The following is a 27,624-nucleotide window of genomic DNA, read 5'->3' as shown; positions in this document are numbered from 1 at the left end:
GTAGCCAGTTCTCCCGATAGCTTCCTCAGGGGGCCTATGTTGTCCCTAGTCTGCTTTTTATTTGCTACATACCTGTAGAATCCCTTCCTGTTATCTTTAACATCCCTGGCCCAGTTTAATTCTAACTGGGCCTTAGCCTTCCTGACCTGGTCCCTAGCTTCCCGGACAACATCCCTGTACTCTTCCCAGGCCACCTGTCCTTGCTTCCACTTTTTATAAGCCTCTTTTTTCCTTTGAATTTTCCTCAGCAGCTCCGTATCCATCCAAGGAGGTCTCCTGGCCCTTCTGCCGCACTTCCTTCTAGTTGGGATGCAGCACTCCTGAGCTTGTAGCAGGTGATCCTTGAATATCAACCAAGAGTCTCGGGCCCCCTGCCCTCCAGGGCTATATCCCATGGAACCTTACTAAGCAGGTTCCTGAAGAGGCCAAAGTCTGCTCTTTTGAAGTCCAGGTCAGTGAGCTTGCTGCACGCTCTTCTCACTGTCCTGGGGATCTCAAATTCGACCATCTCGTGATCACTGCATCCAAGGCTGCCCCAGAGCACCACATTCTCAACAAGCCCTTCCCTGTTGGTGAGCACAAGGTCAAGTATGGCACCTCTCCTTGTCGGCTCCTCTATTACTTGCAGAAGGAAGTTGTCTTCCACACAATCGAGGAACCTCCTGGATTGCTTGTGCCATGCAGTACTGTCGTTCCAGCAGATGTAACGGTGGTTGAAGTCCCCCATGATGTCAAGGGCCTGCGAGCGTGAGGCTTTTCCTATCTGTCTGTAGAGTGCTTCTTCCGCAGGTTCTCCTCGATCAGGCGGTCTGTAACAGATCCCCACAGTAATGTCTCCCACGGCTGTTCTCCCTTTAACCCTAACCCACAAACTCCCTGTTACCTGCTCACCTGTCCTCAGACAGAGTTCCATACTCTTCAGCCTATCCCTAACATAAAGGGCAACTCCCCCTCTCCGCATCTGCCGGGCCTGTCTTTTCTAAAGAGCCTGTAACCTTCCATTCCAACACTCCAGTCATAGCAGCCATCCCACCATGTTTCTGTGATGCCTGTTATATCATACCCCCGTAGACGTGCACACATCTCTAATTCCTCTTGTTTGTTCCCCATGCTACGGGTGTTTGTAGCTCATTGGCTGGAGAGGCTAGAATATATCTACATTGCTCCGAGCATTTATTATAGGTGTTGGCAACTGACTGGGTGTGTTGGGATGGAATGATGCCCCCCTCCCCCATCTCATCTTGTTTAAAGCCTCCTTGACCAGTCTGGAAAGCCTCCTACCAAAACTGCTCTTCCCCTTCATCAGACCAGCTCCACCAGCCCCCAGTAGACCTGGCCTACAAACTTCAGTCCCATGTTCAATACACGCAACCCCCTGACTATGACACCACCCTTTTAACCATTTATTAAGCTGGCTAATCCTCCTAGCTGTTTTTTGGTCTTCCCCTGTGTCCTGGATGCATGTGGCTGCAGGCATCCCCTTCTATCCTGAACACTGATGCTCGGTCCTTTTGGTGCCATGTGGTGCTTTGAAGGGTGGTGCTGTGCAAGCTGGATGAGTGCGTTGCTGCAGGTTGTTGCTGGGTGTGAGTTTGGCTTGGATCATTTGTTTGGCCAAAGGAAAAGGTAAAAAGGTACTTGGAGGTCACCCAGAATGGTCAGAGATTCTATGGTTTCCCCCCACATCCAGGGACCAGACTTGAGCCTGTTTTCAATCCTGCTTTGGAATAAAACAGCTTCCCACAGCTTGGATGTTTCCACTCTGGTTTCAAACCCCAAGCTCTTAGGTGAAAGCTTTCACCTTCTCTGTTGTCGCTGTTCCCTTCCAATGATGTGCCCCTTGGGCACTTCAAACCAGGGGGTGATGGAGCAGGCAGTAGAGGCAACATCTTCCTTGTCCTTGCTCCTTGCCCACGGACAGCACCATGGTCCTTCTCCAGGCCTCTCCCCTGGTACCTGAGGTACATGAGGACCTGAGCAAGCCCCAGAGCAGATGACTTGTTCTCTCAAGAACAGTGTAGGATGGGGTGGCTTTGTCGCTGTTTGGTTTGCAAACCCATGTTTTCATCTCATCCCATAAGTCAGCATGGGGATTTTGAAGGATGGGGCTGAGCCTGTCAGAAGGGAGCTGTATTGCTGATGCTAGGGGGAATGGGGTCTCTGTCCCAAAATAGGCCACGGGTCCTTGGAGAGAGATGTGCAGTCCCTATGAGCATCAGCTCTGGTGGAAGGTGTCCAGCCTCATTCAGCCTGTTTGAGCACCAGTTCCCAGAGAACATAGAATTATCTAAGATATCATCTCAATCTCCCCTCTGGCAGATTGAAGCCATTCCCCCTTGTCCTGTCTCCCATAGTGGGGCAAGGTCTCGACTCTTCTGTTGTCGCCTATAACCTGGATCAGGTTCCCCCTGAAAACTCCTCCTTTCTGGAAAGGAGCTCCCTGTGCCGCTTGCGCTGCCTCCTGGATAACTCCTCTGGCCTCCTGGTGAGTGCAGACCCATGGTGTGCCCCTCACAGCAGAAGAGGGGTCCAGGCTCACCCCGAGGGGCTCATGCTGCTGCTGAAGCATTGAAGTTGGCTTTGAAGGACCTGGATTGATGTTGGGTTTCTACGTTTAGGCTGCACCTACAACTTCTGCCCTTGGGTTTTGTTCTGCTCCTGTCAGAGATGCTGGATCTTGAACAAGAGTGCTTTTCCTGCCCGTGTTTGGCTGGGTTTAGATGCTAAAGGCATGTCTTAGGACCAAGCAGGTGGTGTTATCCCTCCTTCCTTGTGCTGCAAGTTAATGGGGTTCCTGTCTTTATAAGGACCCTATTTCCACCTCTCATCCCACCCTAGTCTGGAAACTCAATGCAAAGAGGCCTGATTGCCCCTTGTTCAGAAGCAATGCTCTGATCCGTGATGGGGTACAGCTCAGTTCAAGCGCAAAGCCCTGATGCCACTGCAGCATGTGCTGGGTCCTGCAGCCGCTGTGTTTCTGAGCCCTGGGTTGCTCAGCACAGCATCCCTTTGGTCCTCTGTCTTATTTTAGCAGGAGCACTGGAGTTGCAGTGGCAGGTCACAAGGGATGGTGTGCCTCAGCTCTGCGGGGAGATGATGCTTCCCGTGCGGCTCTCATCCCTCTCTTCCCTCTCTATCCCCTTTTCTGTGTGACACTGAACTTCTCTCTCGCTGGGCTTTAAACCCCCAAGGCAGGCTGAAATTCCTATATGCGCAGAACAGAAGGTTCGGCCCCCATCCGTCCTGCAGGTCCGCACCAAGGACATTATCTTCAGGATGAAGCACAAGCTGGACTTCACCCCCTTGGCGTGTGCTGCCAAGTAAGCAGCAGAGCTGACTGGAGGAGTGATGCTGCAAGCTTCCTTCATGCCATTCCATATGGAGCCTGCCAGGGTGATGTCTCAGCTCTGCCCCTGACCTTGGTGTGTTCTTGGTCTCTTGCAGGGGGAAGATGGTTTTGGGCTGTAAAAGGGCGGAGCTGTGGATGTGTGGCATGGGATACCAGTTAGCCCATGCTGCCAACATGCTGCACTGTGCTGAGAACCATGACAGGAGTAAGAGGCCCTTTCCTGCTCGCTTGTGCACACCTCCGAGGCTGATGCATGGGGCTGGGACTATGGGCAGCTCCTTTGGCTGCTGTGTAGAGCCCGGCAGCTCTTTCCCCATAGTAGGCTTTGTGTTATGCTTTGCTGGGATGCTCTTGTCACTGCAGGGAGCCTGGGGGGAGTGAGGGGTGTTTAGCTGGGATGGTGTTGGTTGGTGAGAAACTGAAGATGAGCTTCAGTGTGCACTTACAGCCCAGAACCCGTCCTGTGCTGGGCTACGCTCCCACAGTTGAGCAGCAGCTCAGGGAGGGGATCCTGCCCCTCTGCTGTGCTCTGGTGAGACCCCCCTTGCAGCACTGTGTGGTTCTGGTGTCCTCAGCATAAGAAGCACATGGAGCTGTTGGAGCAAGTTCAGAGGAGGCCACGGGGATGCTCAGGGGCTGGAGCAGCTCCTGTATGGAGCCAGGCTGAGAACACTGGGGCTGTTCAGCCTGGAGAAGAGAAGCTGCGTGGGGACCTCAGAGCAGCTTTCAGTGGCTGAAGGGGGCAACGAGGATGCTGGAGAGGGACTCTTCATCAGGGACTGCAGTGACAGGACAAGGGGTGGTGGGTTCAAACCGAAACAGGGGAAGTTCAGGTTGGATACAAGGCAGAAGCTGTTCCCTATGAGGGTGCTGAGGCACAGGGTGCCCCGAGAAGCTGTGGCTGCCCCATCCCTGGCAGTGTTCAAGGCCAGGTTGGACACAGGGGCTTGGAGCACCCTGCTCTAGTGGAAGGTGTCCCTGCCCGTGGCAGGGGGTTGGAGCTGGTTGAGCTTTAAGGTCCCTTCCAACCCAAACCGTTCCATGATTCCGTGTGTGACAGCCTCAGTGCCTGCACCTCTTCCCACAGTGATGAAGATGGGCAAGAGAGGCCTCACGGTGCTCTGCCTGCTGACCAAGGAGAACGGCTGGAAGTGGGTGCAGGCCAACGCGCAGCTCGTCTATAGGAATGGGGAGCCCGAGTCCATCATTGTCACACAGAGACCCCTCCTGTAAGTGCCCTCTTGGTCAGGATGGGGACAGGCTGCCCTGTGTGGGCTCTGGGATGCAGGATGTTAGACTCGCCATTGCTCCTTGTGCCTCTACACGGGGCAGCTGTAGTGTGCTGTGCTTTGATGCTGTTTAGCCAGATCTGCACCCTGCAAGGCTGAGTACAGGAGAGCGCTGAGCAGTGCCCTGCACCTCACACCCATGCGCCAGTGTCCCACGTGTCGTGGTTTAAACCCAACCACAAACCTCGTCCACTCACTCCCCCCCCTTCTTGCCCTCCCCCTGCTCCTGGAGGGACGGAGAGGAGAATCAAAAAGAATGCAACTTCCACGGGTTGAGATAAGAACAGCCCAGTAACTAAGGTATAACACAAATCACTACTGCTACCACCAATAATAATAGTGATAAAGGAAATAACAAGAGGAAAGAATACAACACCTCAACACCAGCCGACCGATAACTCACCCCACTCCCCCCAGCCAAGCACCGACTGATACCTCCTCCAACCCTGCAGTCCCTCTACCCCTTCCGGGTCACTCCAAGTTACATCCTGGGCATGACGTGCTGTGGTATGGAATACCTCTTTGGCTAGTTTGCGTCAGGTGTCCTGTCGCTGCTTCCTCCCGGCCTCCCCTCCTCCCTGGCAGAGCGTGAGGCTCAGAAAGTCCTTGGCCAGACCAAACATTCGAGCAGCAACTGAAAACATCGGCGTTGTCAGCACTGTTCCAAGGCCAAAAGATCAAAACACAGCACTGTACTAGCTCCTAAGAAGGAGAAAAATGACTGCTGCTGCTCAGCCCAGGACACCATGCCACCCCAAGCTCCATGCAGTGACAGGAGCATCGCTGGTCCAGACTTACCTTGGAGAGACTGGTGGCTGTGGGAGCAATAAGCACTCTCATTGTGGCTGCCCAGTGGTAGCAGCATCACGTGCCTATCCTATTGGGTGGCTGCAGCGCAGATGAGCAGGTCTAGTGTGAGATTTGTGCCTGGCAGACCTCTGTTACCCTTTGCATCTTCACTGTCCTCGTGGTTGTTCTGAAGATGATGTGCTTTTCTGTGTATATGTAGAGATATGTATGTGTGTATCTGTACATAAGTGCACACGTAGATGTGTATGTGCGTGGTTCTGCTTTGTTACAGCAGAGGGGCTTTGGCTTGCAGGAATCACTGTTATCCAGTGCAGGGGTGTGTTTGTGCACATGCAATCTGCAGCCTCCTCTTCTTTCCCACCTTGCAGAGATGAAGAAGGAGGAGAGCACCTTCGGAAGCAGTCCATGCATCTTCCCTTCACCTTTGCGACAGGAGAAGCACTCTTGTATCAAAGCTGTGACCCTCTCCCAGGCTTTCCTGACCCTTTCCAGAGCAAAGGGAAATGGAGGCAGTCCAAGAAGACCTCCCAGAGCCATGAAGGGCACTTCCATCGGAGCAGCATTGACCCCAGTTCTCCGCTGGGCGCTGTGATGCAGCAGACCAATCCGGTGTCCACCTCCTGTCCTGCTCCTAACGCCTCCTCCAGCAGTAGCTTTGTGGACCACCTCCAGGACGTGCCCTTGGATGCAGGAAGAGGTGCCTGGAGTACGGATGCTGCTCTGGTTTCTTCAAGGGGGGACAGCGTCAAAGAGGATGTGCAGCAGGAGGGCCCTCTCTTGGCCACCCTGGACTCACTGGCTCTGATGTGATGAGAACTGTTCCAACACTGGGCTCTTCAGTGCGCTGGGGGCGCTGGAATGGTGAGGACCTGGAGCTCCTGCTGCTGGATGAGAGAATGGTAATGGTCACAGAATTACAGAATCCCAAGGGTTGGAAGGGACCTAATATGGACCCTGATCTTAGCCCATCCTGCAGTGACGTGGTGAGCTCATCCCTGTGAGGGTGGATCCTTGAGCCTGGCTGCATGGGCAATCACACCATCACCAAATACCTGGATGGGTTTTAACTCTTCCTTGCTGCTTGCCTCCACAGCCCCAAGAGCTTCCCAGCAGCTAAAGTGACCTAAGGAGCACCGTAGCCTGCCTGGGTTTGTTACCAGGGTGCTGGGTTTTACTCAACCACAGCTTCATTCCATCAAGTGCTGTGTTTCTGTTGAGGTCCGTAGAGGAAAAGCCATCCCTCTGCAGCAGGAGCTGCCCCTGCTCCCCAAGGAGACCGGCACATCCATAATTGATGCCCGTCCTCACACCAGCTGCTGCTTGTCCTCCCCTGGGCCTTATGGCAATGATTTTCAGTGCACTGGTCCAGCGCAGGGACCTGGCTGAAGCAAAAGGTCTCCTGTGAGCTGCAGCAAAGGAGAAGCCACATGCACATGGCTCTGCCTCCATGCCTGGCCCTGCTGTTGGCTCTGCCGTGTGCTTGTGGGCAGCCAGAGATACCTGTATGGATCCAAGAGGATTCCTGGATTCCGAGGGCTGGAGCAGCTCTGCTCTGGAGCCAGGCTGAGAGAGCTGGGCTGGTTCAGCCTGGAGAAGAGAAGGCTCCTTGAGGGGAGACCTTAGAGTAGCGAGCTTATTGTTAGTCAGGTTAATGTTTGAACAACCCAAGCAAAGACTTACTTCAATCCACCCATGGTCCAGTGGGATGCCTTGATGAAATACAGTCTCCTTGCATGGGGAGATGGAAATGGGTGGCAAGGAGGAGCTGAGCCTAGGTGATATGCCCTCTGAAGCACCATCCCCTCACCACAACAGGGGATGGTCATGATGGTGGGAGCACTGGGGTTCTGTTCATGATCTCCTGGATTATAACTGTGGAGAGCACAGATTTAGTGCTTGTAATGGCACACACATGGGGCAGGAGGAAAGCAAAGGGCCCGATGGGAGAGGTAACATCTGATGCTGCCTGCACCCGTGAGGCTGAAAGCACTGGTCCCCTGTTGGCATAAGAGAGGCTGGGAGCAGATGTCTCCCAGGGCCCCACGGCAGCAGAGAGCAAGGTAAATATTGCTATGAAAGCTCAGCCTGGTGTTTGCCCTCAGCACCTACGTGCACCATCCATTCTAGATGGGGTCTGGAGCTGGGAGCAGTAGAGCAGAATGCTTGCTGATGGTTCATGCATTAAACAGAGAGGAAGGAGGACATGGGGAGGTGGTGTTTGTTCACTCCTGGCCCATTTCCTCTTTGCTGGCTGCGGCTTGGTGCCAAAGCCGTGCCGAGTAGTACCTGTGGTGGGTGACAAGAGAGTTGTGGGCTGGTGCTGCATGTAGAACAGTTCTAACAGTGGGTGTAAATTTATCTACTTGAACAGCTGGGGAGTAGCTGAGACGCTTTTGGTTTAACTTTTTAAAGTGCTGTGGTTTGAATCACAGAATGGTTTGGGTTGGAAAGGACCTTGAGATCACCCAATTCCAACCGCTTGACGTGGGCAGGGACACCTTCCACTAGAGCAGGGTGCTCCAAGCCCCTGTGTCCATGCTGGCCTTGAGCACTGCCAAGGATGGGGCAGCCACAGCTTCTGTGGGCACCCTGTGCCAGCGCCTCAGCACCCTCACAGGGAAGAACTTCTTCCTTATCTTCATCCCCATCTTCTACATTGTTTCCTTTTAATTAGATATAAGGAGTGTAAAGTCTCTCCTAATACGCAGGAGCTTCACAACATCTGGACCATGCGATGCTGTGGACCCAATCCTGAGATCAGTGGCCACCCAGGTACACAGCCTTGTGTGCCCGTGGTCTTCACTCACAGTGGGCCCCTATTTTACCTGTTCCTAAACCTGATGGGTCATACCAGGTGGTACAGGACTTACGGGCTGTTAACAAAATAGCTGAGGATCCTTACCCTGTAGCAGCAAATTCATACACTTTGCTAACATGCTTAACATCAGAGCTAACTTGGTTTACCGTTCTAGATTTGAAGGATGCTTTTTTTTGCCTCCCTCTCCACGAAGCCAGACAGAAAATCTTTGCATTTGAATGGGAAAGCCCAAAGAGTGGGCGCAAAATCCAGCTCACGTGGACGGTGTTGCCTCAGGGATTTAAGAACCGTCCCAGCCTGTTCGGAGAACAACTTTCAAAAGACTTAGAGTGCTGGGAAGCCCCACCGGAAGAAGGGAAGTTATTGCAGTACATCCTAATAGCTACCCAGACAGAAGGGGCCTGTGTGGCCTGGACGGTATGACAGGATGGTGTAGATTGTGAATCTCCCATCATGGACTAATTGTTAAGCCTCTATATGCACCACAACAAGCATCTTCAGCGGACAAAGGAAGCCACTTGAGCCTTCCACCAATTAAAAAAACGCCTTAATGTCGGCACCAGCCTCAGGACTCCCAGACGTGAGTAAACCGTTCTTTCTTTTCTCCCATGAGAAACAAGGAATTGCCTGAAGTGAATAAAGGTCAGTTTCTGATTGCATTAATCAGCGTGCTGTCCGTTGATCTTCCGCAAATAGCACCCGAGCAGGGACCCTCTTGCTGTTGCTTGACTGAGCGAAGAAGACAGCTGGAATAGGAGGGGAGCAGAAAAGCGACCGAAGGGGTTGCCGTCCCGGCAACTGAAAACAGCAGAGTGCACTCTGAGGTATCCACGCGGAAAAGGAAGCGTGAAGAGAGGGAATCTCACCCTGATCAGGTGAGCGGTCGGGGAGGAGATGGGAGTCTCGCTGTCGAAAGAAGAGGCGGCAGTGGTAAAGCTCCTCCAACATATCCTTTCTAAGAGAGGACTAACCTATGATGACGGTACCTTAAAAGCCCTTTTAAAACGGGCCAAGGACCGGGAGCTAATTTCGGGAATGGGTGCAGCTTTTGAGCTACACACCTGGGACCAGATTGGATCCGCTTTCTGGGAAGAAATTAGCAAGGGAACCAAGGAGGTTCATAAATTAGCGGCCTTGTGGCGACTGAGTAAAGAAACTTCGGAAGAAATGAGAAGTGAAAGGGCAGCCACTGCGTCTGCGTTCGCTGCGCTTTCGCCGAATTCCTCTGGGACAGAATCTGCTTCAAATGAGCTGTTTTCCCCGATATCAGTGCCCCGACCGGCACCGGTACAAGCCTAAATCGTAAACCCGCTCCAACCATCACAATCAACAGCTCCTGAAGTGAAGGAAAAAAAAAAAGCCAATCATGGACCCATTGCCGCCCCCCCCCCCCCCGAACCTCCGCCAGTTGCTGCCGCGGCTGCGAAGACTGAGGGCAGAGATGAAGATGATCCTTTTGACCCAAGGCCTATCAATCTGGAAAAGGAGTCTGATTTCTGTCCCCCAGATCCTCATGATAAATGGGCAGCTGTAGAGGGAGAAGCGAGATGGGTGGGGGATGCAGATGTATTGTGTGCTTTCCCTGTGATGTAGGTGCTGGATCAAGACCCGCGGTGGGAAGGTCTCTCGTATGCTCTTATCAGGGTATCGGGCGGACTGTGGCAGACAGTGGACTTGGGGCCCCATATACAACTCATTCCATACAGTCTCTCTGTGATACTCGTGTACTAGAAGTTGGCAGATATGTCTATGTTTCTACTGACGCTTGGAAACCTTTATAGGTATTGCTGGCCACTTCTTCTGACGTAGGCTGGCCACCTGTGTCGGAATGAGTGTGCATCTTGGTCAGTATAAAAGCCCAAGCCTCATGCGATGTGGGGGAGGCAGAGCCTTGTCGGGTTCATGTAAAAGTTTTTAACAGGCAGCAGTTTAACATTTCAGGCAAGAAAGGGTTAATGCGAAAGTGCGGTTGCTGGCAGGTATTTATGGTTGCTGCTGAAGCAGGCAGGCAGCTGTAGCTGCTGCGGAGTAGGCAGTCATTTATAGCTGCTGCCGAGCAGGCCGCTGTTTGTAGCCATGCAAAGCAGGGTGAACAACTTTGGGAAAAAAATAAACCAAAAAAAAAAAAAAGGCAAAAAAAAAAAAAAAAAACCCAAGAAAGAAAAACCAAACCTCTCCATCTATTGAAGTATTGAGGCAGTTTGTAGAGACACCGCAGACAAAGCCTAAGGAGCGCCTGCAACACAGTGGGCGCATGGTAGGAGCCTTGCTTAGTGTGTTTAAAGTAACCCGAGGGTGAATCCAGCACTTGGAGGAACAGATCGCTTGAAACAAGTACTGCTAACCGAAAAAGCGAGAGGAGTTGTGCAACCACAAGCTTTATCAGCCGTCACCTAAGCAGCATCAGGGTGGCAGAGAAAGAAAAAGAAAAGGCTAATGATGCAGCAAACTCCTTGACTGTTAACAACGTGCAGTTTACTTCTGCAGCTGCTTTACATTCCTTTTGCGTCAGAATGCCTCTACTTCAAGGAAACACTTTAACCTGTCTACTTTTCAAAAACTGCTAACCCGGAAGAGGGGGTATATTTGTGTCCTCCTACCTACAGGTCCATGGCAGCTGCCTGCAAAGTTTGTCAAGCCTTGCTATGAGTTGGAGAGACGAGTGGAAAAACGCAATGCCTCAGCTACAGGAGCCGACCGTGAATACCCCAAGCAGAATCAGAGAAAAATGAATGACTGCAAAGCATCCCTTGGAGGCAACTGAAAATTAACAGCTTGAATAAGTGTGCTTGTAAAGTAGCTATTATTAGAGGCTGTGATTTTGTGTATAAAAGCACCTGTATTTAATAGCCAGTTGCTAATACGAAACTACACCTTGTATTGTATGGGTTTGTCACTTGCAAAACAGATGTTAGAGCATGCAAATTTGCAGGAGCTGCTAGAAAATGCTAAGGCAAAAGCTAGAAAGATTCTAATATGACGGTAGTGTTATAAAGCAGGTCATGGAAGAAGTTAAGAGGGTGGGAGAACTCCACTGGTAAGAAATTTCTTTGGCTAGTCCCTCGCTGCCATCAGCATCTTCAACATGCTGCTGCACCCTGTAATAGTCACTCTGCTAATGTAAATCTGTATGAGCTTTGCCATAGTAGTGACTTGTTACTGGATGAAGCAGGTGAAACTCTGCATTGACAGCAAGGTGCAAGGACTGAGGTTGGCCAAATGCCCGCTACCTCAGTCAAGGGCAAGACCGGGTTGGCCTCTGTGTTTGCCACCAAGAAGAACCTTTAGCTCCAGTGTTGGCTGCAACCCAGCAGGTGTGGAGCGGTGGGGACACATGCCATGCCAGACCTTGATGTGAGGCATGGCCTCGCGTGTTATCAGAGAGCCATCCAGGAGAAAAGGGCAGGCCCAGCAGCCTGTGGCTGGCATATGTTGGAGGTCTGATCTAGTCCAAATCCCCTGCTCAAGTAGGGTCATCTAAAAGATATATAAAACAAAAAAAAAGGGGGAATGCAAGTATTTTCTCCACATGACGAACAATTCCTTGCCCAAACCACGGGTTCTATATAAAGACCTGCATGATAACGAGTGGAAAGGAACAGTGCCATTGCTGACATGGGGTCAAGCATACGGCTGTGTACAGCAATCGACAGGACCGTACTGGCTGCCAGCGAAACGTATAAAGCCCCAGAACTCGACAACATAAAGAAATGGCAATGACAGAAATCTTTGTGATATCTGTTCTGTTATGTGTGACTATGGGTAATGGACAAGTATACTGGGCACTTTTGTTAAATCCCCATTATTCCGACCGGCTACATGGTGTGTAGGGTTCACTGTTATAAAGATTCAAGTGACTTCAGATCAGACTAATCTTGCTGAAATAAAAGGAATTGTAAACTCTTGTCCTGCATGTCAACAGACAGGCTTTGGCCTTGGTACTGGAGTAAATCCTCGAGGCATTTTACCGCTACAACTTTGGCAAATGGATGTCACTCATGTTCCAGAATTTGGACGCCAAAAATACGTTCGTGTCTCGGTCGGCACTTTTTCCATGACAATTTGGGCCATCGCTCAAACTGGAGAAACTTCTCACCATGTTGTGAAACACCTTCACGCCTCTTTCGGCGTTTTAGGTGTACCCCTATCTCTTAAAACAGACAATGCTCCAGCCTACACTTCTGCTAGGTTTCACCGCTTTTGCTCGCTTTGGGGTGTGAAACATCTCACCGGAGTCCCTAATTCACCCACTGGACAAGCAATTGTTGAGCGGGCTCACCAGTCCCTTGAAAACCTGCTGCTTAAACAAAAAACGGGGGAGAGCAGTGTAGCACCTAGTGAACGCTTGGCAAAAGCATTGTATGTGTTAAATTATTTACGCCTGGCAGGAGAAAGGGAAGAACCCCCCATGGTAATTCACGGTAGTGCCTTAAAATCAGGGTTAACAAAAAAGGAAAAGATTTTTGTTCAACACAACGATCTCAAACCGGGAGAATGGAAGGGGCCAGTTGAGGTTTGTATGACTGGTCGAGGCTAGATGTGTTTGATTACAGGACAAGGCCCTCGTTGCATTCCAGCGTGATGGGTAAAACCTCGGAAATCACCGATTGAGGGAACCTCAGAATAGCCTCAATTATAAGTTGGTGGATGATGGCTATGACTATAGGTCAAGCATTACATACCATAGAACCACGAGAGAACATGTGGATCACCTGGGCAAATCAAACGAACCAGTCATCCTTCTGTCTCTCCATGGCCACTCCTGGGGACCCTTTTCGTACTTGTTTAATCGGCATCCCTTACCTGCGCCTGGCGGACCGGACCAATGGGATAAGTGACAGGACGGTTTTAAATGGCTCTTTCATTAATCAGACATGTCATAGAATTTATGATTGTACTGTTCCAAAAACCAAAGCAGCCTGCTGTTATGGGGAAGTGAATCAAACAGGGATGGCTGGAGCAATGATCATTAATGCCTTAAACGCCACAATGCCTTGGGACCCTCAGGAGTTAGGGCTCTCCTGCCTTAGCAGGCAATGGGTCATGTTTTTATTTTGGGGGATCGGCACCTACCGGGGTAAACTTTTATAAGAAATATATTTGGACACAATGGACCAATATGTCGGGTAATTATGATTATAAAAATTATAGCAAAAACGGATATTGTCATGGAGCAATAGGTGCTGAGACCCTAGGTAGTAAATCTTCTATTTGGAATAATAATTCGGCAAAACAATTTCCTAAAGGGTATTTTTTAATAGAGCTTGGCAAGGGGTACCAAAAAACGTCCAGGGAGGGCCTGACATCTCTGGAGCTGTTGCGTTCCTGTCTGGGAGGGTTTTGACCCCAGTGGCTTGTGTCGTGAGCAGCCTGGGGGCTGTGTTTCTACTCCATGTTAACGGAGTCGGGCTGTTGAAGCGCTAAACCAGGGGCTGGCGCGTTGTTTGAGAAGGGAATCGAGAGCGCTCCTTGCCGTCCCACGGGTGGGCAGCAAGAGGAGACAAACTTCATGTTTCCCTTTCTGACTGACTTGCCTGAGAGCACAGAAGGGAACGCTTCCTTCAGGTCCTGCACGGCCGGCCAGATGTTTCGCTGCAGGCAGAGCGAAGCAGCCCCTTCCTGGCTGAGTGCCCTCTCCTCTCTTGCACAGCAGAGCAACGGCTTTCATCCAAACTAAGTCGGGGGAGCATCTGGAAAGGGCAGCTTAGGGCAACCTGTTCGCAGGGCTACTCAGTCTCTCGTGTCAGGGCACTGGAAACAAGCTCACATGTGTCTCCCAGCCAGGCCAGGGATGCTAGTTTATGTGCTGGCCTTTTTGTTTTGTGAGCTTTGCATCATTCTTGTTCTGCAGGGGCAAGGCCCGTGAGGGGCTTGGTCCTCACTCGAACACTTTGTCCGCGCTTCAACGCCAGGCACCGTTCGTGGAGTTGCCTGGGGCTGCTGAGTTGTGGCAGAGTCTTTGTGGGGAAGGGGAGTTGGAAGAATATCTGCAGGTGTGCTCTCCAAAACACTGACCTGACCCTGCCGCCAAAGCGTCGGATGCTCAGGTTTGGTGCTTCCTGTGGAGCTTGTCCCCTCCGAACAGCCGCTGTGTCTGAGCACAGCATGGCTATTCAGCCTGTTGCAGGAAGAGAGTCCTGTGCTGAGAGGATTATGGAATGCATCCACTGGAGTGCACGAAGTTCTTGCAGATGTGTTCAAGCCCCCTTGTTCTGAGCTAATACTGGACCATGCTTTTCATCCTGGCAGCCAGGGTTCAAGACGGGAGCAGCGCTGCTCTTTCCTCCCAGCTGCTTGACACAGCTGCCAGAAGTAAGGTCAGGGCTTGCCGCCTGCTAGTGCGCCACTCGGGCTTGCTTTTACTGGGCTGTGTTTGGGTCGTAACTGTGGAATCACAGCCCCAGTGACCAGAGGGTTGAGCCGGTGTCCCCTGGGTCGTAGTCAGCACCACAGCCTGAGTTCTCCTCAGGCTTCGCTCCACACCTCACCCTGACTAGAAGCCAGAAGCAGTTGGCTAACCTGAAGCCAGGAGATGACTCAAAATCCCTACCTGCTCTGGGAAAACTGGCAGCCTGCATTCACTGGGTCCCAAAGGTTGCGGGGAGACGGTGGGTTGGGGCTGGTGGACTCAAGGACACGGCATCTGCCTGGCCTGACCCAGCGTGGGCCTTGGTTGCCACCCTGTCAGCACTGAACCTCGGTGCTTTCCCTTCTGCCCCAAGGTCCTTCCCTCGCTGCTGCTGTCTGACTGTGCTGGGGCGGCCCCGTGCTGCTTTAGGGGTCTTGCAGCTTCTGCCAGCCCCGAGGGCTGTCTAGAAAGCGCGACTAGTCCCCGGGGGTGTCTGTGGAGCTCCTGAGCCTAAAGCTCTGCCAGTTGCCGGAGCTAAGGCGTAGGATCCCTCGTAAGAGGGTGAGCTTCCCGCCCCGGTGCGTCTTGTCCCCACCTCTTCATGCCTACTCCCTCCTGGAATTCAATCCTCCCGGCTCGGGAAAGACGACGACACAGAGCAAATCTCCCTTTAACGACTGAAAACGAATCTCTCATCTCTTTGACAAGAGCGAGGCTTGTCAAGTTCCGCCTCCGGCTTGCCCACCCTCCTTCTCCGAGTGCCGCACCGCGGGAGGGAGGTGTCGGTTCTCCGGCACGCTCGGACCTGGAGGTTTCTGCGGGGAAAGATGTTCCTGAGGATTCTTTCTGTCAGTCCTTGTCTGACGGGGGACTCTGCTTCCAAGATGTGTCGGAGTCCTCTCCTTCCTCGGGCTGTGTGGAAGCTCGTGTCTGTCTGCGCTGCTTTTTCCTGCTTGTGCGGCTCTTTGCTCTGGGGCGAGGCGCCCAAACCGTGTGCGGTGATGCTGTCAGCGGCAGCCTTCCCCCCAGCACTGCCACGCCTAAGGCAGAGAGGAAAACCTGCCCTGCTCTCGCCGCCTAGCGCTGCCCCCCTCGGCAGCACAGCTCGCCTTGCCGGGGCGCTCCGCTTCCCTGGGCAGGGGCTGGCGGAAGCGGGGTCGCTCCCGGGACAGTCACCCGTGCGCTCCGAGTGCGGGACGGGAGAGGGCCGCGGGGCGTCGCCCGGCAACGGGTGTGTTCGTCAGCGCCGGCCTCTGTGCGGTCGAGAACGGGCTCGGCCAATGCGCGTCGAGGAGCGGCGGCGGTGGTCGGTAAAGAGGCGCGGCAGGGCGGGGGGCAGAGTCAGCTGCGGCAGGTACGGGGCCGGGGGGCGCGGGGGGCGCGGGGAGCGGGGCCAGGGGGGCCGGCGGTGGGGCTGGAGGGGGCAGAGGCGGCGGGGAAGGGGCCGCCACATCCCTGCGGGGGCAGGAGCACGAGCAGGAGGCAGGCTGCCGGCTGCCCGCTGTCTCTCCTCCCGCCAGCAGGTCAGACTCGTGTTGTCGGCCACAGCGGCAGCCATGGCTCTGCTCCGCTTGAGCCAGTTGCTGGACGCCGCCATCGCGGCGCCCGATGCCGAGAGCGTGAACTTCCGAGCGCTGCGCAACCTGCTGCAGGCCATGCTGGGGCACCTGGGCCTGCAGGACCGCTCCCCCCGGGGCTTGGAGCAGCCTGCGGAGCGGGACAGGGCAAGGACCCCGGCCGCGGGGCAGCAGCCGCAGCAGGCGGGTGAGCAGCTGCCTGCGAAGGACCCGCTGCAGGCCACCGCCGGCGGCTCCGAAGCTGATGTGGCTGCCGACGTGGGGCAGCCGGTGCAGAGGGTGGAAGGCGACGAGAGCAGCGGCTCTGAGGTAGAGGCTCTCCCCAGTCCCCCGGGTGCTCCCCCGCTGAGGCGCCTCCTCCTCCAGGGGCGGCTCTTTGCCCTTGGCATCAGCTTCAGCGCTCCTGCGCGGAGCTCAGCGCGGGCGGGCAGGCAGGGCTGGATGCAGCCCTGCCGCCACGGCTTTGTGTGATGGCTTCCCTTGGGGCAGGGTGGGGACCGAGTTCCTGGTCTGCAGGGAGCCTCCCGCGGGGCTCATGCCTGCCACCCTCCTCTCCTAGGACACGGCTGTCTACCAGGCTCTCCTGGAGGAGATCAGCCAGATGAAGGAGGCGCAGTCCCGCATGCAAGGCGAAATCCGCGTGATCCAGGAGGCGCTTGGCTTGGTGAGCTGCTGCTGCTGTCCCCAGGAGGGAGCTGGCCTCCTGCTCCCCTCCCTGCATCACCCCGCATCTCCCTGCGGACCCTGTCCTCCGGCCTCGGATGTCACCCAGTGTGAAGGGCACTGGGAGGGAAGGGTGGGAAGGGTGCCCCAAGAGGGGAGCATGGGAGCTCAGCCCCACCCTGCCTGGAGCCCCGGGGAGGGCAGAAATGGGCAGCGCTGCCTGCGGCTCAAGCTGCTGGCAGAGGTAACTGTGTGCGTCCACCCAAGTGGCGCTGAGGCGCTTCTTAGCTAAACACCCGTGAAAGTACCGTGGGTGCTGGGAAGGAGGGTCAAGATCTACTGGTACAATACAGCAGCAGCGCCCCCGGCACGAGCCTGCCCAGCGTCCGTCTGTCTAGTGCCCGAGTTAATTTGCAGATGCTTCTGTTCAGTCCTGCTCCCGTGTCCTGACTGCCGTCCCTCTCCTCGCCCCACTTTAGGGGAACCGCCAGGATGCTGCCGGCCAGCTGCCAGGCCTCTGCAACCCAAGGACTCTGGCCAGTGATGTGGTACAGTTACGAGCACGCCAGGTCCTGCTGCAGGACAGGAGATGGCTGCATCCCTGGGGGACCAGTGCAGGCGGTCCCTCTGCACTAGGGCACGGTCCCCAGCAGTGCTGGGTGGGAGGGGGAGTGCTCCTGTGGGCCCCCCCATGCCCCTGGCTACATGGCTGATCTCTTCCTTCCCCAGCAAATGCTGAAGGAAAGGCTGGGCCTGTACCCGGACCCGGAGGAGGTCAGCAACATGGTGCACTGGGACGTGCTGGAGGATTGCCTGGTGGGCAGCAAAGGAGAACGAGGTAGAGATGGAGGAAGACCCAGAGGAGAACAGGAAGAAGAAGACCTGTCTGCCACCACCAAGTCTCCCACTTCAGATGTGGACACCCCACATGGGGCAAGCTCAGAGCCGGGAGCTAGAGAGAGCTCAGCGGGGCTGAAGGATTCAGGGGCAGCTCTAACGGCTCCGGAGCAGCAGGCAGGCGTTCCCTCAGATCGGAGGAGGGATGCTAGCACCAGAGCAATGATGCAGACAGCGTCTGGGGACGTGCAGACCACCAGCCTGGGGACCCAGCCAACAGAGCCAGAGTCCACGGGCACCCAGACCACCAGGCTGGGGACGCAGCCGGAGTCCACCACCACTCAGACCGCCAGCGTGGGGACCCAGCCAACAGAGCCAGAGTCCACGGGCACCCAGACCACCAGGCTGGGGACGCAGCCGGAGTCCACCACCACTCAGACCGCCAGCCTGGGGACCCAGCCAACAGAGCCAGAGTCCATGGACACGCGGACCACCAGTCTGGGGACACAGCCGGAGTCCACCACCACTCAGACCACCAGCCTGGGGACCCAGCCAAGAGAGCCTGAGTCCACAGGCACCCAGACCACCAGGCTGGGGACGCAGCTGGAGTCCACCACCACTCAGACCGCCAGCCTGGGGACCCAGCCAACAGAGCCAGAGTCCATGGACACCCGGACCACCAGTCTGGGGACGCAGCCGGAGTCCACCACCACTCAGACCACCAGCCTGGGGACCCAGCCAACAGAGCCAGAGTCCACGGGCACCCAGACCACCAGGCTGGGGACGCAGCCGGAGTCCGCCACCACTCAGACCGCCAGCCTGGGGACACAGCCAGAGTCCACGGACACCCAGACCACCAGGCTGGGGACACAGCCAGAGTCTACCGTCGCTCAGACCACCACCTCAGGGGAGCAGCTCAGCACACAGCTTGTCGGGGCCGGCGCCCTGGCAGCAGGGACTCTCTTGCCAACAGCCCAGGGACTCGAGATCCCACTCGACGCTGATCCCAGGGCCACGTCCCACGTGCAAGAGCTGGCCTTGCCCTCGGGCTCCAGCAGTGCCTACCACAATGCCTACAGGTGCTACGCGGAGACGGTGGAGGCTGTCAAGCAGATTGGGCAGCTCAGACACCTCTATGCTGCCCTGAAGGAGCAGGTGGCCCAGCTAGAAGCCAGCAGGCTGGAGCGGACTGAACTGGAGAAGCTGCGCCTGCTCCTCCAGGAGGCAGGTGGGAGCTCTGGGAGGTTTGTGGGGGCCATTTGTAATGCTGGGTGTGGAGCTGGTTGTGCTCAGAGCCTGGCGCGTAGGGTGAGAGCCCTTCACTGACAGTGTGTCCCCTTGTACCATGCTCTTCTAGGCCAGGAGAGCGTTGCCAACACGCTGGGTGACCTCCAGGCCCAGGTGTCATCCGTGCAGGGCCTGGCCAGGGAGCTGCAGGGCTTGTCCAGGGAGCTGCAGGGAGAGAAGGGGAAGGTAAGGAGTCCCCGAGGGAGATGCAGGGATGCTGGGAGAGGTGGGCACGGAGGAGGTAGCTGAAGAGCCCCTGTGCTGGGGTGACACAGGGGCCATGCCCTGACTCTGCCCCCACTGCCGTTCCCAGATCAGGAAGCTGGAGAGCGCCCTTGGCAAACTGGAGGCGGCCAGAGCCAGCTGGCAAATGGATCTGAGCGACCAACTCAGCCTGCTCTCAGGGTAAAAGGACAAGAGAGGGTTTCGTTCCCTGTGGGGCTGCAGGGGAGCCCAGGAGGGCTGGGAGCATCCCATGCTGGGGAGTGAGGGACGCCCCCTGAGCAAGTAAGCTTGTGAAGACTAAGCCTGCCTGTGCCCCTGTGTCGCCGGCCAGGTCCACACCGCAGGAGGAAAAGCGGGACATGAAGGATCTGTCAGAGCAGCAGCAAATAAGCAAGGCTGCACTGGATCAGGTGGTGAGCCAGACGGCCGAGGGGGAGCAGGAGCAGGTGAGGCGTGGGGGGAGCTCCCACCCCCCGCTGGCTCTTTGAGGTAGTCCTGGCCATCCCGTGGGTGGCTGGGGCCACGGAGCCTCCACAGCACCTGGGATTGTTGGCTGCATCTGTCCCGTCTCAGAGGTGATTCCTCTTCCCCTTCTGCAGCTGGAAGAGGTGAGAGCGATGGAGAGCACGGGGCAGGAGGAGGCAGTATGCCCCATGTGCAGCAGCGACACGAGCACGCGTTTGGGGAAGCTTCTGCGACGCTATGAGAAGCTGCAGGGGCTGGTGGAGTCCCTCATGTCGAGGAAGAAGACGGGCAAGGTGGTGAGGCAGCTGCCAGGGAAGAGCCAGGTAGGGAGATGGCAGCATGGGGGACGTGGGAGGGGGCTGCCAGAACCATGCCCGGCTCTCTGTGCTTCGGTGCTATGTGGGGGAGTTCCGTGCTCCCCCCCATCCTGTCTTGTGAGGTCTGCAGCATAGAGGGAGATTCAAGGCGTGCTGCAAATGTCCTGCTGGCACTGAGAGCCTGTGGCCACTGGCCCAGGAAGCCAGGTCTGTCCCTGTGGGGCAGCCTCCCCACCTTGCGTGGCACTACCTGGTTATTTTCCTCCCTGGAGCAGGACGAAGAGGCGCTGAAGCGCATCCAGGCTGCCATCCTGCAGATGCAAGGGGAGTATGAGCAGCTCAACTCTGTCACGGGGAGCCTCCTGGATGACAGTCGCCAGCAGCAGAAAGATATCGAGGTAGATGGCTGAAACCCCCGTGGGCTTAGAGCATCCTCCAGGCAGAGCCCAGGCTGGGGACCATAGGCGATTTGCTCTGTGGAGATTTAAGAGTACCTTTCCCAGAGGATTCTGTGTGTGGGGAGAAGCAGGGGCGCTCCTGCCACAAGGTCATAGGATGCTTTCTGTGTTGGAAGGGTCTGTTGCAGTCGGTGGAGAGGCTGGAGAAGGAGAAGGCAGACAAGGAGGACCTGGAGCTGGGAATGGATGAGGTACGACCTCAAGGGGCCTAAGCAGCAGCCAAGGGGGTGCTGGGCAGGGTGACAAATGCCCCTTGTCCCCCTGGGAGCTTGGTGGCAGAGCTGGCCCTGGGGGAGGGAGGATTCCTAGCCCAGCTGCAGGTCCCTCTGTCTCCCCCCATGTCCCTGGGGCTGGTGGGACCGACCCCATGGGGGTGGTGGGGCGAGTGGGACCACACAGTCGTGGGAGGAGCACAGTGGTCCTGCAGGAGTGCTTTTGCCTCTGCCCCTGCAATGGGCTGACCCTGGCTGTTGCACCTCCATCCTTTCCCCACCGTTCTCCTGCCTTTCCCTGTTGCTAGAAAGCAGACAAAGGTGCCTTGGAAAGCAGAGTCAGCCGCGCCCAATTTGAGGCCAGCCTGGAGCTGCTGAAGGAGAGAAACCAGGAGGTGCTGAGCCGGGTGACGGGCCAGGAGCAGGGGCTGCACGAGGTCCAGCAGCAGCTGCGGGAGGAGATGGCCTCCAAGGTGAGGGGCGGCTCGTCGCCACCGCGCAAAAATGGCGCCTTCGGGGCTCGGTGGCCCAAGGCAGCATCCTCCTGAGGATTCCTGCTCCTGGCTTTTCCCTGGGGACGCAGTGTCCCGTCCCGGAGCCGCTGGCTGAGGGAGTGTGTGTGTCTGCAGCTGGATCGCCTGGAGCTGGGGCCATTCCAGCAAGAGCTGGAGGAACACTGGAAGAGCAGCCTTGAGCAGCTCAAGGAAATGGCACCACCAATGGAAGCTGACGATGCAGCCGGGATTAGGAAGTGAGTGCAAGAGGGACAGCACTCGCCTTGTTCCCGCTTTGTCCTTGCCTGCATCCCCTGTTGCCACGGTGCCTGTGGCAGCGGTTCCCAGGGCACTGGAGGTTCTTGGGCTCCGCTCTGGGAATTCTCCTGTGCCTAAGATGAAGTGGAGCTTTTTCCCAGGAGGGAGCCCACAGCCAACCACTCTCCCTCATCCTATCCCCTTTCTTCTGGAACCAGCCAGTAGGCTGGGACCTTGTTGGTGTTGGTGGGGGGGATAAACCAGGCTGAAAACCAGGTTTCCCAGCTCACGCAGCCTGTTTTCCCCTCCCCAGGCAGCTGCTGGTGGATTTCCAGTGCCTGTCTTGTGACAGGCAGCTCAGCATGCGGGTGCCTGGCTCGTGAGTACTGCCCAGCGCAGGCGCATTGGGAGTCTGCATGGGTGGGATGGGGGAGGATGGGTGCTGGTGGTGCTCCACACCAGGCATGGGGTTCGGGGTGTCTGCCTGCGAGGGTCTGATCGTGCCCAGCCCCCTCCACAGGCCTGCCCGTCAGCGGGAGGATTAGGAGCCCTCCTGGAGGGTAGCAGGCAGGGGATGCCGTGAGGTACAAGCCTGGGGGGTTTGGGGGTCTTCCACGAGCCAGGGCGGGTCATTTGTCCCCTGTCACCCACTGACGGCTCTTGCCCTCCCCAGGCCTATCCCGCCCATCCCGCCCTTTCCACCGCTGGTCCCTCACGTCACTGGACGATCCCAGCCCGTTCTGAAGACGGAGCAAACCCACAGGTAGGGGACACGGGACCCATCCCCATCCCCGGGCTGCATGGTGGCCCTGCCCCAGCAAGGGAGAGTCCTTCCCTGCGTCGGAGCCAAGGACTCTGCTCCCTGGGCAGGGCAGGGGAGCAGAGATGTGCCACAGAGGCTCAGCTGGGCTTGCCCCAGGCCTGGGGGTTTTACAGCCTCGCCACTGTGCTGCCCCGTCTCTCTCTCTCTCTCAGTGGCGCTGAAGCCACACGTGCTGAGTTGTGTGCTGAGTGTTCCCATACCCTATCCTGCAGGGAGCCGATGGCTGCATGCAGGTACCCCACCGTGCCACGGCAGTGTGGGGGCCAGCATACCCTCACAGGCCCGCTGCAGCGCAGCCTGCGCCTCCCGCTTGTCCAGCCCAGCACCCCACAGGCACTCCAGCCATCCACCCTGCTCCCCAGCAAGGTAGGGATGAAGAAAGAAGGGATGTGGTGGGGGTGACTGAGGTTGGGAGGGTGATGCTGAGCATCTGGGGGGGATCCATGCCTCAGTTTCCCCGGGAGAGACGGGTACAGAGGGTTGCTTGGGGCTGCTGAATTCAGCCCCATGCCTTAGCCAACCCATTGCCTCCTCCCCAGCAGGACAAGGTAGAGCTGTTGGGGCAGGACAGCCGCAGGGCTGGCCCCTGCCCCTCGGCCCCAGGCACCACTGGCCCACTGGAACGAAGGTCAGCCTCATCCCACAGCCACCTTCTCCAGGAACACCAGCCCCACCCGCCCCTCCAGCCCCGCAGGATGGATGCAGCAACGCGGCAGCCGGGCAGGCCTGCGGGTCACCGGCTGAATCCCATTGCCCGGGCACCCCAGCAGGCGCGAGGAAGTAGCTCCCAGCAGCAGCAATAAAGGGTGATGCGCAGCAAAGCACCTGTGTGGCCTGAGTGGGGGGACCCTGGCTTGGCATCTGCCCTTGGCCTGTGGCCACGTGTCACTGAAGGAGCTGAAAACAGCCCCTGGCCACCCCCCTGCTCCTCACCCCCGGGGTTGAGCCACCTGAGCTGCTGTGCTCCCCCTGGCACCTCCGTGAGCCCTGTGGGGCCCTGATGGCCCCTGCTAGGGGAGCCTGTGGCCTCAGAGTGGGGCTGGGGGAGCTTGGGCAGTGCAGCAGGAGGAGGAGGAGGCTCGGTTGCTGCTGAAGGCGACAGCAAGTTGGCACCTGGGTGGGAATAGGGTGGTGGTGGCAGCACACGGTGAGGGACAGCTCTCAACTCCCTGCTGAAAGCAGGGAACTTGCCTTTATTGTTGCCCTTGTTTTTTGATTGTGAGTATTGCAGTGGTCTTGGTAAAGAGCATAGCGCAGGAAGGGGCTTCAGGGCTTCATGCTAGAGTTGGCTCCCTTGGTGTTTATGTCAAGGAAGGCAATGTGTGGCTGTACTGCTTCTGACATCCAGCTTAGATCATACCTAGCCCTTAATTCATCAATAAGCCTTGACATCAGCTAGCTGGGGCCAGCCAAGACTGTGGAGATTCAGTGCCTCAAATGGCGTGGGAGAGAGAACTCCCACCAGAAATAGGGTTTGTGGACTTCTGAGGCTAGGGTTCAACTCCCCTGGCTTCAGAAGTCTACAGAATAAGAGCTTAAAACCGTGTCCCATTGAAGCCAAAGCACTGTAGTCCTCCAGCCACGTGTGTGGCTGTTAAGAGTCCGTGCTGTTGACTTCACTGTCTGTGTGGACCGTACAACCAACAGTCTTCAAACCACGACTGTAGACCCTTGAACTGTCCTGGAAGCCCTGCTATCAAGCTTAGCTGTAGAAACGTACACAGCAGTTACCTATAGTTAGGTGAGAGGAATGCCAGCACAGGTGTCTATGGGACTGTAAGATGCCTGTGGTGAAGTGAGCTACTGTGGAGTATCAAGAGATGAGACAGAGGTTTGTGCTCAATGCCCCAGGCTGTATTTCCCGAATCATAGAATAGTTAGGGTTGGAAAGGACCTCAAGATCATCTAGTTCCAACCCCCCTGCCATGGGCAGGGACACCTCACACTAAACCATCTCACCCAAGGCTTCGTCAGGCCTGGCCTTGAACACTGCCAGGGATGGAACATTCACGACTTCCTTGGGCAACCCATTCCAGTGCCTCACCACCCTAACAGGAAAGGACTTCCTCCTTATATCCAATCTGAAGTTCCCCTGTTTATGTTTTAAGCCGTTACCCCTTGTCCTTTCACTACAGTCCCTGATGAAGAGTCCCTCCCCAGCATCCCTATAGGCCCCCTTCGGATACTGGAAGGCTGCTATGAGGTCTCCACGCAGCCTTCTCCAGGCTGAACAGCCCCAACTTTCTCAGCCTATCTTCATATGGGAGGTGCTCCAGTCCCCTGATCATCCTCGTGGCCCTCCTCTGGACTTGTTCCAACAGTTCCATGTCCTTTTTATGTTGAGGACACCAGAACTGCACACAATACTGCAAGTGAGGTCTCACGAGAGCAGAGTAGGGCAGGATCACCTCCTTCGGCCTGCTGGTCACGCTCCTTTTGATGCAGCCCAGGATACGGTTGGCTTTCTGGGCTGTGCGCGCAGACTGAAGCCGGCTCATGTTCATTTTCTCATCAACCAGCACCCCCAAGTCCTTCTCCGCAGGGCCGCTCCAAATCTCTTCTCTGCCCAACCTGTAGCTGTGCCTGGGATTGCTCCAACCCAGGTGTAGGACCTTGCACTTGTCATGGTTGAACTTCCTAAGGTTGGCATCAGCCCACCTCACAAGTGTGTCAAGGTCCCTCTGGATGGCATCCCTTCCCTCCAGCTTATCAACCAAACCACACAGCTTGGTGTCATCGGCAAACTTGCTGAGGGTGCACTCAATCCCACTGTCCATGTGTGTGACGAAGATGTTGAACAAGACCGGTCCCAACACGGATCCCTGAGGGACACCCCTCATTACTGGTCTCCAGCTGGCTCTTCTCACTGTCCTGGGGATCTCAAATTTGACCATCTCGTGATCGCTGCATCCAAGGCTGCCCTGGAGCACCACATTCTCGACGAGCCCTTCCCTTTTGATGAGCACAAGGTCAAGCATGGCGCCTCTCCTTGTCGGCTCCTCTATTGAGCACTGCCAGGGATGGGGCAGCCACAGCTTCTCTGGGCACCCTGTGGCAGCGCCTCAGCACCCTCACAGGGAAGAGCTTCTGCCTAAGAGCTCATCTCAGTCTCCCCTGTTGTGGCAGGTTAAAGCCATTCCCCTTGTCCTGTCCCTACAGGCCCTTGTCCAAAGCCCCTCTCCAGGTTTCTTGTAGCCCCTTTAAGCACTGGAACTGCTCTAAGGTCTCCCCTTCCTTTCTTCCAGGCAATAAGTTCAATGGAGCATCTCTCCAAATACAAGTGATTTGATAACAATAGAGAGGATGTTTTGCCCTGCAGACCACCCATTGCAGATCCCGGGAAGCACGACATGCATTGGCAAGCCAGCTATCGTCTCAGACATAACCATGTCCAGTGCACACGTGGGAACCAGGGTGAGCTGCTTGCATTTTATAGAGCAAAGAGAAGCGCCGCTTGCTCTGCAGGCAGGTCCCTCGCTGTGTCGGGCCAGGGAGGTGTTTGCTGGCATGAAGAAAAGACAGACCTACAGAGCTTATCCATGAAGGCCCAAAGGTGACATCGTCCAGGAACACGCAGAGAGCAGCATGGCAACACGCTTGCTGTCCAGGTTGACTGTTCCCTGCAGCACATGGGGATGCCGGTTCGTGTATTCACGAGCAGGCACCGAATCAAGCACTTCACATTGGATTTGTTCCCTTAAATCTGCTCCAAAGCGGGGCTTTAGCTTCCGGAAAAGTGTTTTGTTGGGACTTTCTGAACCTTTTGCTTCCCTTTCACCCGATGCTGATGTGAATGTGTGGCTGTGGTATGTTCACATCTGCTTGGGTTTGATGGGAATGAAGCGTTAGGGGGCAGGTTCATTCTCTCTGTCCGTTTGCCTTATCAGTTGAGCAGGGAAGATTGTGACTCGCAACTAATGCTTTGCTTGCTGTGTTTGGGAGAGATTTATACACAGGGCTGTTAGAAACTCATCAGAAAGGAAACTGGGTGCCCACTGCATGAACGTTCAAGGAAGAGTTTCTTATTTGCAGGGAAAATGCTGGCATTTCTGTCAAAATCAACATTGAAACCATGCTTTGCTTGTCAAAGGAAGCTGGTTTGGCTTGCAATCCCGAATGTGGGCTTTATTTATGATCTCTTCTGGGTCCTAGTTTTGCTTTTTATGGGGTTTTATCCTCTGTTTCTGCCCAAGTGTTTCTTCCACCTCTAGGAAATGTCCCGGTGCTCTTAGTTGTGTTTTCATTGCCCCGTTTCCTCGACTGCTTTTGCAATAGATGTGTTTGAAATGCCAAGTAAAGCATCTTTCCGCCTGAGGAATTAGAACTGAGTCCAAGTGAATTAAAGCAGGGATTGGCAGACATCTCTGCCTTGCTGGAGCTGGGATGCCAGAGAGGTTGGTCTCTGCAGGAAGTCTGTTCCTGCTGGGTTGTTCCCGTTTCCCAGGGGAGGCCCAAGGCACGGTGTGCCCATGGTGTGCCCATGCACGTGGGTTGATGAAATCTCTCTGAGTCTATGGAATGTGGGCAGTTTGATAGTGGCAGGGTGCTTTTCCCCATGAGGGCAATAGCCACGTTCTCCCTGATGTTGCTCTGGAAGAACCATGGACCTTCAGGCAGGCTCATGAGTAAAACGTGGTGCTCCATGAAGCACAGGAGCTATTCTTCAGAGGCCTTGTATGGGGAAATTGGATGCATGTGGGTTTTGCTGGAGCTTTAAGCTCACAGCCAGAAGGGGCACCTCTAAGCACTGTGAGTACCGATAGCCTGGGGCTGGTGATGGGGACACTGGATATGGGATTTGGGAGAAATCAGACTAGATGGATCCATGTGTGTTGGCCAATACATGATGTTGCAGGTCAAACACAGCAACTGGGAAGAGCTCCAGTGCAGTCCAGTGTCAGAGGGCTCTGCTCCAGTGCATATAGGCAGGTCCAGTGGAGAAGGAAGGAGAGGACAACGGCTCTTCCTATGCTTCCCAAAGCAACAGCGTGGAGAAGAGAAGCAGAGTGAGGGAAAGCCTAGATATCTAGATAACTTGCCTCAGTTCCTTTGAGGGCAACATGGTTTCAAGCTGAGTAGAGGGTAGATTGAGATTAGGTGCTAGGGAAAAAGTCTTTACAACCATAGTTCAGGCACTATGAACTATGGTGGTGAAGAGAAGGGCCCTGACAGTGATGGTCAGAGACTCACTGTGCAGTAAATGCAGTAAAAGGTGTTCCCTTGCACTGTGTTAACGCACGATCCTTATGCTCATGTGAGTTTCCATAGTTGTTCAGGAAGAGTGTGATTGCATCAGGGCAAAAGGCAAAGGAGAAAAGGCAAAAGGAAGTGTCCAGCCGTGGCTGAGGAGCACCTTAAGAAGCAGCCATGAGAGCAAACAGCATGCTGCGCTC

The 27,624-nt window shown here is 55.6% G+C and overlaps 2 protein-coding genes across 2 annotated transcripts; both read left to right on the top strand.

Moving 5' to 3' along the window:
- The first annotated feature begins 725 nt into the window (after nucleotides 1–725).
- LOC136010003 (aryl hydrocarbon receptor-like) lies at nucleotides 726–15,696 on the top strand. Its single transcript, XM_065670583.1, is given in 12 exon segments — nucleotides 726–747; nucleotides 2,355–2,484; nucleotides 3,175–3,224; nucleotides 3,227–3,320; nucleotides 3,445–3,554; nucleotides 4,437–4,578; nucleotides 5,817–6,254; nucleotides 6,256–6,303; nucleotides 6,305–6,431; nucleotides 8,543–8,683; nucleotides 14,708–14,874; nucleotides 15,324–15,696. Coding segments are annotated over 12 exon segments (1,842 nt in total).
- Nucleotides 15,633–23,052, top strand: LOC136010002 (uncharacterized). Its single transcript, XM_065670582.1, has 17 exons — nucleotides 15,633–15,969; nucleotides 16,139–16,501; nucleotides 16,752–16,856; nucleotides 17,335–17,403; nucleotides 17,585–18,920; nucleotides 19,050–19,165; nucleotides 19,293–19,384; nucleotides 19,536–19,650; nucleotides 19,804–19,992; nucleotides 20,262–20,384; nucleotides 20,561–20,635; nucleotides 20,965–21,129; nucleotides 21,286–21,407; nucleotides 21,722–21,787; nucleotides 22,082–22,171; nucleotides 22,444–22,597; nucleotides 22,774–23,052. Exons 2-17 carry the CDS (start codon nucleotides 16,172–16,174, stop codon nucleotides 23,032–23,034), a joined length of 3,408 nt encoding a protein of 1,135 aa, XP_065526654.1. The 5' UTR covers nucleotides 15,633–15,969; nucleotides 16,139–16,171; the 3' UTR covers nucleotides 23,035–23,052.
- Nucleotides 23,053–27,624: the final 4,572 nt, after the last annotated feature.

Source organism: Lathamus discolor, chromosome 3 (genome assembly GCF_037157495.1).
Source record: "Lathamus discolor isolate bLatDis1 chromosome 3, bLatDis1.hap1, whole genome shotgun sequence".
Classification (NCBI taxonomy): Eukaryota; Metazoa; Chordata; class Aves; order Psittaciformes; family Psittacidae; genus Lathamus; species Lathamus discolor.
Note: the sequence above shows the minus strand (reverse complement) of the source record. Positions and strands in the feature narration are given on the sequence as shown.